The sequence below is a fragment of the Balaenoptera acutorostrata genome, chromosome 4 (assembly GCF_949987535.1).
Source record: "Balaenoptera acutorostrata chromosome 4, mBalAcu1.1, whole genome shotgun sequence".
Lineage (NCBI taxonomy): Eukaryota > Metazoa > Chordata > Mammalia > Artiodactyla > Balaenopteridae > Balaenoptera > Balaenoptera acutorostrata.
Window position 1 is genome coordinate 126,253,685 of NC_080067.1, and position 13,804 is coordinate 126,267,488.

General features: G+C 35.5%; 1 protein-coding gene across 1 annotated transcript in view; it reads right to left on the reverse strand.

Moving 5' to 3' along the window:
• Nucleotides 1–13,804, reverse strand: part of TMPRSS15 (transmembrane serine protease 15) — a 138,753-nt gene that overhangs the window by 58,404 nt on the left and 66,545 nt on the right. The window contains exons 14-16 of the mRNA XM_007164132.2: nt 10,018–10,107; nt 7,358–7,483; nt 5,265–5,405 (exon numbers count right to left, since the gene is read on the reverse strand). Coding sequence (XP_007164194.2) covers nt 5,265–5,405; nt 7,358–7,483; nt 10,018–10,107 — 357 coding nt within the window. The remainder of the gene's footprint in view (nt 1–5,264; nt 5,406–7,357; nt 7,484–10,017; nt 10,108–13,804) is intronic.

A 13,804-nucleotide genomic window follows, 5' to 3' on the forward strand; every position in this document is an offset into this window, starting at 1 on the left:
TTTGCTGTGCAAAAGCTTGTAAGTTTCATTAGGTCCATTTGTTTATTTTTGTTTTTATTTCCCTTACTCTAGGAGGTGGGTCAAAAAGGATCTTGCTGTGATTTATGTCATAGAGTGTTCTGCCTATGTTTTCCTCTAAGAGCTTTATAGTTTCTGGCATTACATTTAGGTCTTTAATCCATTTTGAGTTTATTTTTGTGTATGGTGTTAGGGAGTGTTCTAATTTCATTCTTTTACATGTAGCTGTCCAGTTTTCCTCGCACCACTTTTTTTTTTAATTTTAATTTTATATTTTTTAACATCTTTATTGGAATATAATTGCTTTACAATGGTGTGTTAGTTTCTGCTTTATAACAGAGTGAATCATCTATAGATATAGATATATCCCCATATCTCTTCCCTCTTGTGTTTCCCTCCCTCCCACCCTCCCTATTCCACCCCTCTAGGTGGTCACAAAGCACTGAGCTGATCTCCCTGTGCTATGCAGCTGCTTCCCACTAGCTATTGGTTTTACATTTGGTAGCCCAGCACCACTTATTGAAGAGACTGTCTTTTCCCCATTGTATATCCTTGACTCCTTTGTCATAGATTAGTTAACCATAGGTGTGTGGGTTTATCTCTGGGCTTTCTATCCTGTTCCATTGATCTATATTTCTGTTTTTGTGCCAGTACCATATTGTCTTGATTACTGTAGCTTTGTAGTATAGTCTGAAGTCAGGAAGTCTGATTCCTCCAGCTCCGTTTTTTTCCCTCAAGGTTGCTTTAGTTATTTGGGGTCTTTTTTATCTCCATACAAATTTTAAGATTTTTTGTGTAGTTGTGTGAAAAATGCCATTGGTAGTTTGATAGGGATTGCATTGAACCTGTAGATTGCTTTGAGTAGTACAGTCATTTTCACAATATTTATTCTTCCAATCCAAGAACATGGTATATCTCTCCATCTGTTTGTATCATCTTTGATTTCTTTTATCAGTGTCTTATAGTTTTCTGAGTACAGGTCTTTTACCTCTTTAGGTAGGTTTATTCTTAAATATTTTATTCTTTTTGTTGCAATGGTGAATGGGATTGTTTCCTTAATTTCTCTTTCTGATCTTTTGTTGTTAGTGTATAGGAATGCAAGAGAATTCTGTGCATTAGTTTTGTATCCTGCAACTTTACCAAATTCATTGATTAGCTCTAGTAGTTTTCTGGTGGCATTTTTAGGATTCTCTATGTATAGTATCATGTCATTTGTAAACAGTGACAGCTTTACTTCTTCTTTTCCAATTTGTATTCCTTTTATTTCTTTTTCTTCTCTGATTGCCGTGGCTAGGACTTCCAAACCTATGTTGAATAATAGTGGTGAGAGTGGACATCCTTGTCTCGTTCCTGATCTTAGAGGAAATGCTTTCAGTTTTTCACCATTGAGAATGATGTTTGCTGTGGGTTTGTCATATTTGGCCTTTATTATGTTGAGGTAGGTTCCCTCTATGCCCATTTTCTGGAGAGTTTTTAATCATAAATGGGTGTTGAATTTTGTCAAAAGCTTTTTCTGCATCTATTGATATGATCATGTGGTTTTTATCCTTCAGTTTGTTAATATGGTGTATCACATTGATTGATTTGCATATATTGAAGAATCCTTGCATCCCTGGGATAAATCCCACTTGATCACGGTGTATGATCCTTTTAATGTGTTGTTGGATTCTGTTTGCTAACATTTTGTTGAGGATTTTTGCATCTATATTCATCAGTGATATTGTTCTGTAATTTTCTTTTTTGTAGTATCTTTGTCTGATTTTGGTATCAGGGTGATGGTGGCCTCGTAGAATGAGTTTGGGAGTGTTCCTTCCTCTGCAATTTTTTGGGAGAGTTTGAGAAGGATGTGTGTTAGCTCTTCTCTAAATGTTTGATAGAATTCATTTGTGAAGCCATTTGGTCCTGGACTTTTGTTTGTTGGAAGACTTTTAATTACAGTTTCAATTTCATTACTTGTGATTGGTCTGTTCATAAATTCTATTTCGTCTTGGTTCAGTCTTGGAAGATTATACCTTTATAAGAATTTGTCTGTTTCTTCCGGGTTGTCCATTTTATTGGGCTAGAGTTGCCTGTAGTAGTCTCTTATGATGCTTTTTATTTCTGTGGTGTCCATTGTAACTTCTCCTTTTTCATTTCTAATTTTATTGATTTGAGTCATCTCCCTCTTTTTCTTGATGAGTCTGGCTAAAGTTTTATCAATTTTGTATATCTTCTCAAAGAACCAGCTTTTAGTTTTATTGATCTTTGCTATTGTTTTCTATGTTTCTCTTTCATTTATTTCTGCTCTGATCATTATAATTTCTTTCTTTCTACTAACTTTGGGTTTTGTTTGTTCTTCTTTCTCTAGTTCCTTTAGGTGTAAGTTTAGATTGTTTATTTGTGATTTTTTTTTTTGTTTCTTGGGGTAGGATTGTATTGCTGTAAACTTTCCTCTTAAAACTGCTTTTGCTGCATCCCGTAGGTTTTGGATCGTCGTGTCTTCATTGTCATTTGCCTCTAGGTATTTTTTTATTTCCTCTTTGACTTCTTCAGTGATCTCTTGGTTATTTAGTAACGTATTGTTTAGCCTCCATGTGTTTGTGTTTTTTTATGGTTTTTTCCCTGTAACTGATTTCTAATCTCATAGCATTGTGGTCCAAAAAGATGCTTGATATGATTTCAATTTTCTTTAATTTACTGAGGCTTGATGTGACCCAAGATGCTATCTACCCTGGAGAATGTTCTATGTGCACTTGAGAAGAAAGTTTATTGTGTTGTTTTTGGATGTAATGTCCTATAAATATCAGTTAAATCTATCTGGTCTGTTGTGTCATTTAAAGCTTGTGTTTCCTTATTAATTTTCTGTCTGGATGATCTGTCCATTGTTGTTAGTGAGGTGTTAAAATCCCCCACTATTATTGTGTTAATGTTGATTTCCTCTTTTATAGCTGTTAGCATTTACTTTATGTATTGAGGTGATCCTATGTTAGGTGCATAAATATTTATAATGTTTTATCTTCTTCTTGGATTGATCCCTTGTTCATTATGTAGTGTCTTTCCTTCTCTCTTGTAACATTCTTTATTTTAAAGTCTATTTTATCTGATATGAATATTGCTACTCCAGCTTTCTTTTTATTTCCATTTGTATGGAATATCTTTTTCCATCCCCCCACTTTCAGTCTGTATGTGTCCTTAGGTCTGAAGTGGCTCTCTTGTAGACAGCATATATACAGTCTTGTTTTTGTATCCATTCAGTGAGACTGTGTCTTTTGGTTGGGGCATTTAATCCATTCACATTTAAGGTAATTAATGATATGTATGTTCCTATTACCATTTTCTTAATTGTTTTGGGTTTGCTTTTGTAGGTCCTTTTCTTCTCTTGTGTTTCCCACTTAGAGAAGTTCCTTTAGCATTTGTTTTAGAGCTGGTTTTGTGGTGCTGAATTCTCTTAGCTTTCGCTTGTCTTTAACACTGTTGATTTCTCCATCGAATCTGAATGAGGTCCTTGCTGGGTAGAGTAATCTTGGTTGTAGTTTCTTCCTTTTCATCGTTTTAAATATATCATGCCACTCCCTTCTGGCTTGTAGTTTTTCTGCTGAGAAATCAGCTATTAACCTAATGGGAGTTCCCTTGTATGTTATTGGTCGTTCTTCCCTTGTTGCTTTTAATAATTTTTCTTTGTCTTTAATATTTGCCAATTTGATTACTATGTGTCTTGGTGTGTTCCTCCTTGGGTTTATCCTGCCTGGGACTCTCTGTGATTCCTGGACTTGGGTGGCTATTTCCTTTCCCTTGTTAGGGATGTTTTCAACTATAATCTCTTCAAATATTTTCTCAGGTCCTTTTTCTCTCTTTTCTCCTTCTGGGACCCCTGTAATGTGAATGTTGGTGCGTTTTATGTTGTCCCAGAGGTCTTTTAGGCTGTCTTTATATTTTTTCATTCTTTTTTCTTTATTTTGTTTCACGGCAGTGAATTCCACCATTCTGTCTTCCAGGTCACTTATCCGTTCTTCTACCTCAGTTATTCTGCTATTGATTCCTACTTGTGTATTTTTCATTTCAGTTATTGTAATGTTCATCTCTGTTTTTTTGTTCTTTAATTCTTCTACGTCTTTATTAAACGTTTCTTTCATCTTCTCGATTTTTGCCTCCATTCTTTTTCCAAGGTCCTGGATCATCTTTACTATCATTATTCTGAATTCTTTTTCTGGAAGGTTGCCTATTTCCACTTCATTTAATTGTTTTTCTCTGTTTTATCCTGTTCCTTCTTCTGGTACATAGTCTTCTGCCTTTTAATTTTGTCTATCTTTTTGTGAATGTGGTTTTTGTTCCACAGGCTGCAGGATTATAGTTCTTCTTGCTTCTATTGTCTGCCCACTGGTGGATGATGCTATCTAAGAGGCTTGTTCAAGCTTCCTGATGGGAGGGACTGGTGGTGTGTAGAGCTGGGTGTTGCTCTGGTGGGCAGAGCTCAGTAAAACTTTAATCTGCTTGTCTGTTGATGGGTGGGGCTGAGTTCCCTCCCTGTTGGTTGTTTGGTCTGAGGCAACCCAACACTGGAGGTTACAGGCCCATTAGTGGGGCTAATGGTTGACTCTGGGAGGGCTCACACCAAGGAGTACTTCCCAGAACTTCTGCTGCCAGGGTCCTTGTCCCCATGGTGGGCCACAGCCACACCCTGTCTCTTAGGACACCCTCCAACACTAGTAGATAGGTCTGGTCCAGTCTCTTATGGGGTCACTGCTCCTTCCCCTTGGGTCCTGATGCATACACTACTTTGTGTGTGCCCTCCAAGAGTGGAGTCTCTGTTTACCCCAGTCCTGTTGAAGTCCTGCAATCAAATTCTGCTAGCCTTCAAAGTCTGATTCTCTGAGAATTCCTCCTCCCATTGCCAGCCCCCCAGATTAGGAAGCCTGACATGGGCTCAGAGCCTTCACTCCAGTGGGTGGACTCCTGTGGTATAGTTGTTCTCCAGTTTGTGAGTCACCCACCCAGCAGTTATGGGATTTGATTTTGTGATTGCACCCCTCTTACTGTCTCATTGCGGCTTCTCCTTTGTCTTTGGATGTGGGGTATCGTTTTTAGTGAGTTTCAGTGTCTTCCTGTTAGTGACTGTTCAGCAGTTAATTGTGATTCTGGTGCTCTTGCAAGAGGGAGTGAGTGCACATCCTTCTACTCCACCATCTTGAACAAATCTCCCCTCCTGTGTGTTTCTACTGTTTTGCTCCAAAAGTTACAAGGCAGCATGTAATCCCGAGTGCACTTACCTGGAATCCCCAAGTGATAGCCAGTAGTGAAATTTGCTTGAAATCCCCCTTTTGCCAATGCATCATCAGTGATAAAAAGCACAGTCATTCTGTTGGTGGTTGAGAACACGTCCTTTACTGGACCAGGCCCTGTGTACACAGCTGCTCAAAAAAAAAAAAAAAAAAGAATAATCAGTGAGATGATCCTTTGACTCTAGAAGGAATATACCTTTTTTCTCAGTTCTGTCTCCCAGAGGTATGCAACATGCAGCCTGGCTTGCTCAGGAAGCAACACATGTAAGTAAATGCATACATTCTCTTACATTTTAGGCACTGCTTCTAGGAAAGCCAACTTCTCTACTGACCTTTTCCAGTATTACTTAAGGTTTCTGCAGCTCTATAATTTAATGATGAATTACTCATAATATTGTCTGGCTTTGCATCACTACTATTCAAAGCCCATGTTATCACAGAAAAATAATTATTTGCCTGCTTTTAAAGACACTTATGAAATAACAGAGCTTATAGTCTCCCTTAATAAATTTTTGTCTACATTTATTTGACTTTTTTATAAATTGAATCAGTAACCTAATCTGAAAGATGAATTAATTAGAGACAGATAATATAAACCTAAATGGTGGTTTTCGATTTTTTTCCCTCTAATCCCTGGGCTTTGAGGGTTTCATAAACAATAAAATACTCTTTATTAAAAACTAAAGGCTTCAGTTAATTTAAAAATACATTCATATTATTAAATATTTTATATATTGGAATCCTTAAAAGTGATTCTGTATCAAAAGAACTTCTCACCTACATATTTGAAAAGGATGATTCTGAGATCCTTTTTGGTGATTGATGGAAATACTAAGAGGTGAAATGATAAAAATTGATTTTTCTTAGATCATGAGAACACTGAAGTTTTTATTAGAAAGACAGAGTAAACTGAAAATGGAAAAACTACTCAAAATGTGTTTATAACTGTATTGAAAATCAAATTTGAAGTTCCTCAGTTCTTGCTAGCACAAGGCTCCTCACCCCACTGAAATTTTCATTGTTATTTGTTCTGTGTGTGGCTCTCAAAATCCTCTTCCAGGAAACTTGTACTTTAGAACTTTGTAGGATTTTTCTGAAGAGCCTACATAATGGTGATGGATTAGTATGGCTGGGGAACCCTCTCCACCACTCTGCTCCTTCATTGCTATAGCGCGTGCCCTCTGGAGTCTTCATCCACTGGTTGCAGTGTTCATGTGATTGCATAGCTATCTGGCCATATTTTATAGGAAATAATTAACACAGGTCTAAAGCACAGTTAGATAAAACACTTTTACTTGTAAAGTGTGCTGTTTCTGCATTCCAGTTGACCTTTCATGTATTTTCATAGTTCAGTGCATGACTTATCAAGAGACACTTCTTTCTTAAAAATTGGTAGTAATTGAGTAAGATATTAGCCATTATACTTGATAGATTTTTATTATATTAACATGTATTTTATGATCTAGGTATAATAATTTCCTCTAGAATAGAACACTTTTCCCCCATGTCTATTTAAAAAAATTAATGATCAACAGATGTTAGGGAAAAATCAACTTGCTCAACTTTTGACTCATTCTCAGATACTTATATAGAAGCAGCTAGTACTAGAGACACAGACAATCAAAGTAATAGTGGAACACAAAGTAAAAAGCATTTAAAAAATTTGCATAACAAACACAATTGTTCCTCTAGTTTGAAGTGAAATAAAACATAATATAATAGCTATCTTTGGAAATACGATGTACACATAATGCATAGAAAACTGCATAATGGATGTTATTAGCTTTTAGTCTCTAAAGTGTAATGCTTATTGTAGTAAATTAACATCAGCTGGTAGGAACTGCTGACTCAAAACTATGAATCCTCCTTTGCCAAGAATGCTTCAGAAAAATATCATTCTGTCATCATTGTAAACACTCCCCATATTGGAAGCGTGACATACAGTTTGGCATGTTACTCTACTGCTGTAATTTCACTTTGCTTGTTGTAAAAGAGTGACTACATTTATTGAGAAATGCTCTCTCCATCAGTCCAATGTCTTGAGCCATACAACCTTCACAATATTTAAATTGGAGACTTACCTAAGAGCAAGGAATCATCTCCTTCACCATCTCTGATTTCAACAACATCTGCAATATTTTCTAAGTCAAATACTTGAAAGTGAAGCTGAATATTTTTTCCCTTTTGTGCATTTAAATTCCAAACACCTTAAAAGTAATAAATAACAACATCGTTTAAACATACTTCTTTTGATTTCTCTTCAAAACTTCAATCTCTTGAGAATTTCAAATTACTTTCAAAGATGTTTTCATTTTATATAAACCAATATTCCAAGCTGTTTGTGTGTGTGAAGAAACATTTTATCTATTCCAGAATATTTGTAGTAAAATTTCAACTAAATATGAAATAATTTACTGTAATTGAATTTGCTTTATTTCATATAAAATGGAATACTTTAATCAAAGCTTGCCAATAGTGTTTCACTCCTACAATCTAAAATTTATGAATGTCAAAGATGTGAATATTCTATTTCCATTTATTTTATTTCCATGACTAAATGTAGAGGAAAATGAGGTGATTAAAATGCAATTTGTAGGGCAACTAAACTTTAGTATTTCTTTAAGTAATTGTTGCCATTATTTATATGTGTCATATGATGGTGGTTCCTTTTGGAACAAAACAAAACAAAATTACTAGCCTTAGTAACAATAAACACTCCTTGTTCTTTATTGATTCCTTAAAAGATTTAGTCTTTAGATTTTGTTCTAGGCTCTTTCCTCATTCTGCATGAGTGTTCTCATTCACTCTTAAGGAAATCATTTCATCAACATAGTAATGACATCTAAGTCTTTATTTTCTACACTTTTTTTTTGAGAAGTAGATCCATTTATTCAATTATTTACTGTGTACAGATGTACGTATCTCAAATTCAACGTGTAATACAGGGAACACACAATTATCTCTTTCCCCAACTCACTCCTTTTTCCATTCTTCCTATCTCAGTGAATAGCACCACTAATCATCTACTCATATTTGTCTATACCAGAAACCTCCGCATCTCCCTTGACCTCCTCTCTCCTACTGCGTCCAATCAATCACCAAGGCTGCCAATACTACCTCCTATATCCCTGGAATCCCATTTCCTTCTCAGTCTCCACTGCCACTATCTGAGTTCAAGTCACCTTTATTTTTCATCTTCTAATTGTTGATGCTGATGGCTCCTTTACCACCTGTCTCTGATTCTACAGCCCGACGGATCCATCGAAAATGCAAACATGATTTCATCACTATTTTCCTCTAAACAATTTAAAGTTTCCTCAGTGCTCTCAGCATAAAATCCAAACTGCTTAATGTGATGTGAAATACCTTCACACTTCAATTTCATTTGTTATTATTACTTAACTTTGCTTGAAGATTCAAGAAAAAAAAATCAAGGTCTTCTACCTCTGAACTTTTTGTATGTTAGGTACCTCTCATGTCCCTCCACAGTCTCCTGCCTTTTCACTTATTACAAACAGTACCTTAGACATTTTGTGATGCCTGACAATTTATCTGAATCCTTGTGTAGACTGAATTGTTTGTTTCTTCTTTACTTACTTCAGTGCCTAACAGATGAAGCATTCAATAAATATTTGTTGAATAAATCAATAAATTTAATAAATTTCTCCAAATTGTTCTTTCAATGTTCTGCTTATTTTCAGATATTTTAAAATCATTACTTTGTACAAATGACATGTTTAAAAGATATTTCCAATGTGAAGTAGAGATGATCATCTCTGGTTCCCCATACAAGTCAAATTAGATTAATGGCTGTTTATTTTTTGAATCAGATATCTCCCTATAATAGTGACTTTATTATCCTATCAAAATGATACTTATCTCTGGATCATTTGAAGGAAGAAATGACATTTTCTAATAACACATTTTTCACTGTCATTGGGGCATTTTTTTCACTGGTAGAATTTTCCATTTAGGTTGGTGGTATTATGGATGGCTATGGAAGGCAGGGGAAGAACATGTCTGTTTCCCAGAACTACTGGAGTGGAATCTTTGTAGGATGGGTCTGGGAATCTGCATCTTTAACACAAACAATCTCTAAGCAGCCTTATGAGCTTCTCTATTTAGGACTAATGACCTAGAGCAAGCTTTTTATGGTTTTAGCATTCTAGTCTATTCTCCTCTCTAGACTTAGAATATTTTAGTGATCCTCTTTATTAGTTCATCTTTTATATTGGGAACCTAATCACATTACTATAACTGCCTGCTTTATTGACCTTAGTCTATATTTATAAAGGGTGTGCATGTCACAACTGGCTCTTTGCTTTTTATACTTTCCACTGACCTTATTCTATGGAATTGCAACCTTGTTATACACACCATAAGCATTATATGCATAATCAAGGGGAGTGGTGTCTGGGGTAAGGCTGCCTCATTCACTTACTGGTTTTATTCAACTTTTAAATTTGAGAAATATAATAATATCAACTGTTTTAAAGAATTATTGTGAGAACTGTCTAAAATAAGGTATATAAAGCATTAGTGCAGTGACTGACATAAAATAAATGCTAAAAAGTTAGTAATTAATTATTGTTATTCTTGTTATCATTCTATTAAGCAATCTCACAGATGTGGTAGTTGTATTCAGATACAGCAAATTTATAATTACTTTGCTGTGTCGAGGGGAGAATCTAACTTTGATATATACATTTGTTTCTCATGGTCTGGAAAAGAAATGACTCACAGAAAGCCTGATTAGGGTAGTTGTTTGGAAAGTTCATAGACATGAATGTTGTATTTGGCTCCCACAGTTCAAAAGGTCCTCCACAGTCCGCTGAAAAGGAAAGCAATGAAAAATCATTAGTAACATATTATTTATTTCAGACATAACACTATATGCCCATAAATTTCCAATTATATTTCTTGGAATACTGGTTTTGACAGATACATTTTAGAGTTTGGGTAAGGGAAAAATATAGGTTAACAGGTCTCTTTACTGAAGAATTTCTCAAAACCTTAAATATTCTTATGTTCTTTGTGATTCTCCAAGAAGACATAATAGTATTCAGCATTTCCCAAAATTATTTAGTCAAGAAAACAATTTTGACAAGCATCTTTTATAAATAGGCTTCATGAAATAAGGTATCAATGCTCTGCTGTAGAAAAAAAGATGAATCTTCATAATAGAACAAATCTTACATCTGTCACTCTCTTATGAGAAGAGCTAGTAAATTACTAATCCTGCCATTTCTTGTTTTTTTCTTCTTTTTTCCTACTTTTTTTTTCAGTAGAGAAGAAGCTTCACCATCCTGAATATTGTATTGAGGCATTTGACTCTCAGGAAAGGGGGATAAAATCTCTACCTTCTAAATAATTGGCCTAGACTGTTCAGGAGTCAAGTTGGAAGTGAACTTAATGCAAATTTATTAGAAAAAAATAGAGCACAGATCTTCCAGTTAAGAGTATGATGCTTCAAGTGGGTAAACTAACTTTATGAAATTCTTAATCTACTTTATTTATCTTGTTTATTAGAAGAACATTCTAAAGTAATGTAAAACTTCATCAACCACTTTGAGTATCCCAGTTCTATCTTATTTTTTATTACCATGTTATATTTAAGATAAAAAGAATAAAAGTAATCTAATTAGAAGAATATATAAAACTGAGAAAAGTAGATATTTTTTCTATTATTAAAGGCAGACGATAATGGTATTACTTACTCCCAATAACACAGAAATCAAATTAGAGGAGGGAAAAATTAAGTGTCTCTACATCTACAGCAGTGCCTTCCATCAGACCCTCTTGTTTGATCCCTCTTTTACATGTCAACTGCCTCATTTATGTAGATCCTTTCAATTCATGCACACCTTTCAAGTTTGTATGTAATAATCTTCTTAGATTTGGGTTTTATGATACGTACAATGGGACAGAGAGAGACAGTTGCTGTGGCTCAAACTAGTATCATTGCCAACATATCCTGTTCTGTAAGGTTTGGTTCTGTAAGGGCTTGGTCTACCTTATATGCCCTCCTGGGACTGGCTTGTCCAGAACCAGCTGAACTTAGCAAGAATAATAAAATCTTTTTAAAAAACCTTACTGTTTGCAAAGTTTCCATGCACATTTTCTTATCTGGAGAGAGAAGGTGGTGTATAAAGGAAAGATGTGTTGGAGTTGGTGGATTAAAACTGTCGTTCTGAGTTAGTTACTTGTCTTTTTGAGACTGGATCTTCCCATATATAAACTAGATATATTAGAGATTTTCAAGGTTGTTGTAAAAATCAGACATAATTTATGAAAAGTGCCTACACATTACCTGGCACGCTCAGTCCTGGTTGTCAGTGCAGTCTTGTGAATTAGGTAATTACTATGACTATTTCAATTTTTTTTTAAAAACATCTTTATTAGAGTATAATTGCTTTACAATGGTGTGTTAGTTTCTGCTTTATAACAAAGTGAATCAGCTGTACATATACATATATCCCCATATCTCTTCCCTCTTGTGTCTCCCTCCCTCCCACCCTCCCTATCCCACCCCTCTAGGTGGTCACAAAGCACCGAGCTGATCACGGACAACTCGGGCATTGGAGGTGTTCTGTTACTTGCTAATGCCGAGCATAAACAGTGTCAAAGTCAAGGCTTCAACTCAGTTAACCTCAAACTCATCTCACAGTATGTTACTGTCTGTTATTGGGTTGATTAAACAGAATCATTTCAACCATCTGGTCTCAGCTATAGGCAGGGTTTAGGCTGAGTCTCAGTAAGTGGCACTTGGTGCGTATGTGACAAGGAGAAGGAGGACAGAAGGGAAAGTGGATGAGAGCACTAACAAGTAAGGTCAATGATGGACAGACCTAGAAGGAAGAAAGCAGTGTACACAGGGTGCTGAAGAAGACATTGGAACCAAAGAAAGAGTGATAATTCGGAACAAGGGCAGGTTCTCCACTGGGAAAGGCTGAGGGAACTGTGCGCTCCTACAGCAGCAGTTCCTCCAAGGCGAATCCTCTCCTTGATTGTGCGACTTATTGTCTTGACAAGATTTCTGAAGAAGCATCCACTACAACCCCTCAACTCCCACATACACGCAACTCACCTAATTTTAGTAACTCTAAAGTGCCATGAAACGCTTTCTTCAATCCTCAAGAAAACTAATGAGGAGGGGAGAGTGTAACTGCAGGGACAAAAATAACACTGCTGATTGGCGAGGGGGAAAGCCAGCTCTTCTTCTTAAATTTAGCCATGGCCAATGTGGCCAGTGGGAGTGCTGTTGTTTAAGCATCATTCTCATTTCTCTTCAAGGAAAAAAATTTCTAAATTGTATACTCTTCATATAGGAAATAGCCAACAATTTGGAGAATGTATTGAGTGTTCACTTCTCTGAACACTTGATGGTACATTATATTATATGCAGATGAGTAGGTAGGACTTAAGTAAACACACAACCAGAACTAAAATGTTGTCAAGTGTGATTGTTAAGTCTGTCAAGGCAGGCAGTTGACTTAGCATTTCTCCTCTGAATAGAAATCTTGGAAATTCAACACTTAAAATACTTTAAAAAATAATAAAATATTTAAGAAGTACTTTTTGAAATACATTTCAAATATAATTTTATGTCAAATAAATGATCAGTAAGTATCTCTGATCGTTGGACTTATAAGATTGATATCAGTTACTGTCTGTATAGAAACGACTGTAAGGAATTGGCAAAAGCACTTTCAGCCATTCTAAATATGATGACACAATTTATTTTAACGGTGGTGTTGCTATAGCAGAGATGTAGCATGTACTTCTTAGAGGAGCCAAAGACTCATGAAATGTAATTCTGGAGAGCACAGTCCTGCTGTGTCATCTAATAAACCATCTCCACCCAGAGAATGAGAGTTAAATAGTTTGTCTGATACAGGGAACTCTTCAATTACAGTTGTTAAATTCTACCATTTTTCTTTTTCTTAGAGCTGTTCTCTCAAAGATTTGTATTTTGATTAATTTCTTACTATGCCAGTAGGAATCTTCATGACATGCAATATGTAAATAACATGCAGTGTTTTGCAAAATGGTTGTCAGGGATAGATATTTTCCTTGAGGCATGTCATTTTTAATCCATGCTTAAACCTCTGACATAAATGATATATGTGTCAATGTGGAGGCATTTACTGTAGGGTGAAAAGAAGCAGAGTCCAGCTTTCACTTACAGTAAAAGGGTTCAAATTAAAGTTATTTATGACAAGATATTTAAAGCAAGAAATAAGGATGATAATAGTAGGTTTCTGATTGCTACTTTTTTTTTTAAGATTTTTTTTTTTAATGTGGACCAATTTTAAAGTCTTTATTGAGTCTTCCACACTCTCCTGCATTGGAAGGTGAAGTCTCAACCACTGGACCGCCAGGGAAGTCCCTGATTGCTACTCTTATGTAAGGGAAATAATAGGTGCAGTTTAAGAAGTACTACCGCACATTGATGTTTGAATATGTTAAAAGTGGCTAATTTTCAAAGTCAGCAGTTTTTTAAAAATAATCATAGTAATAGATAACGA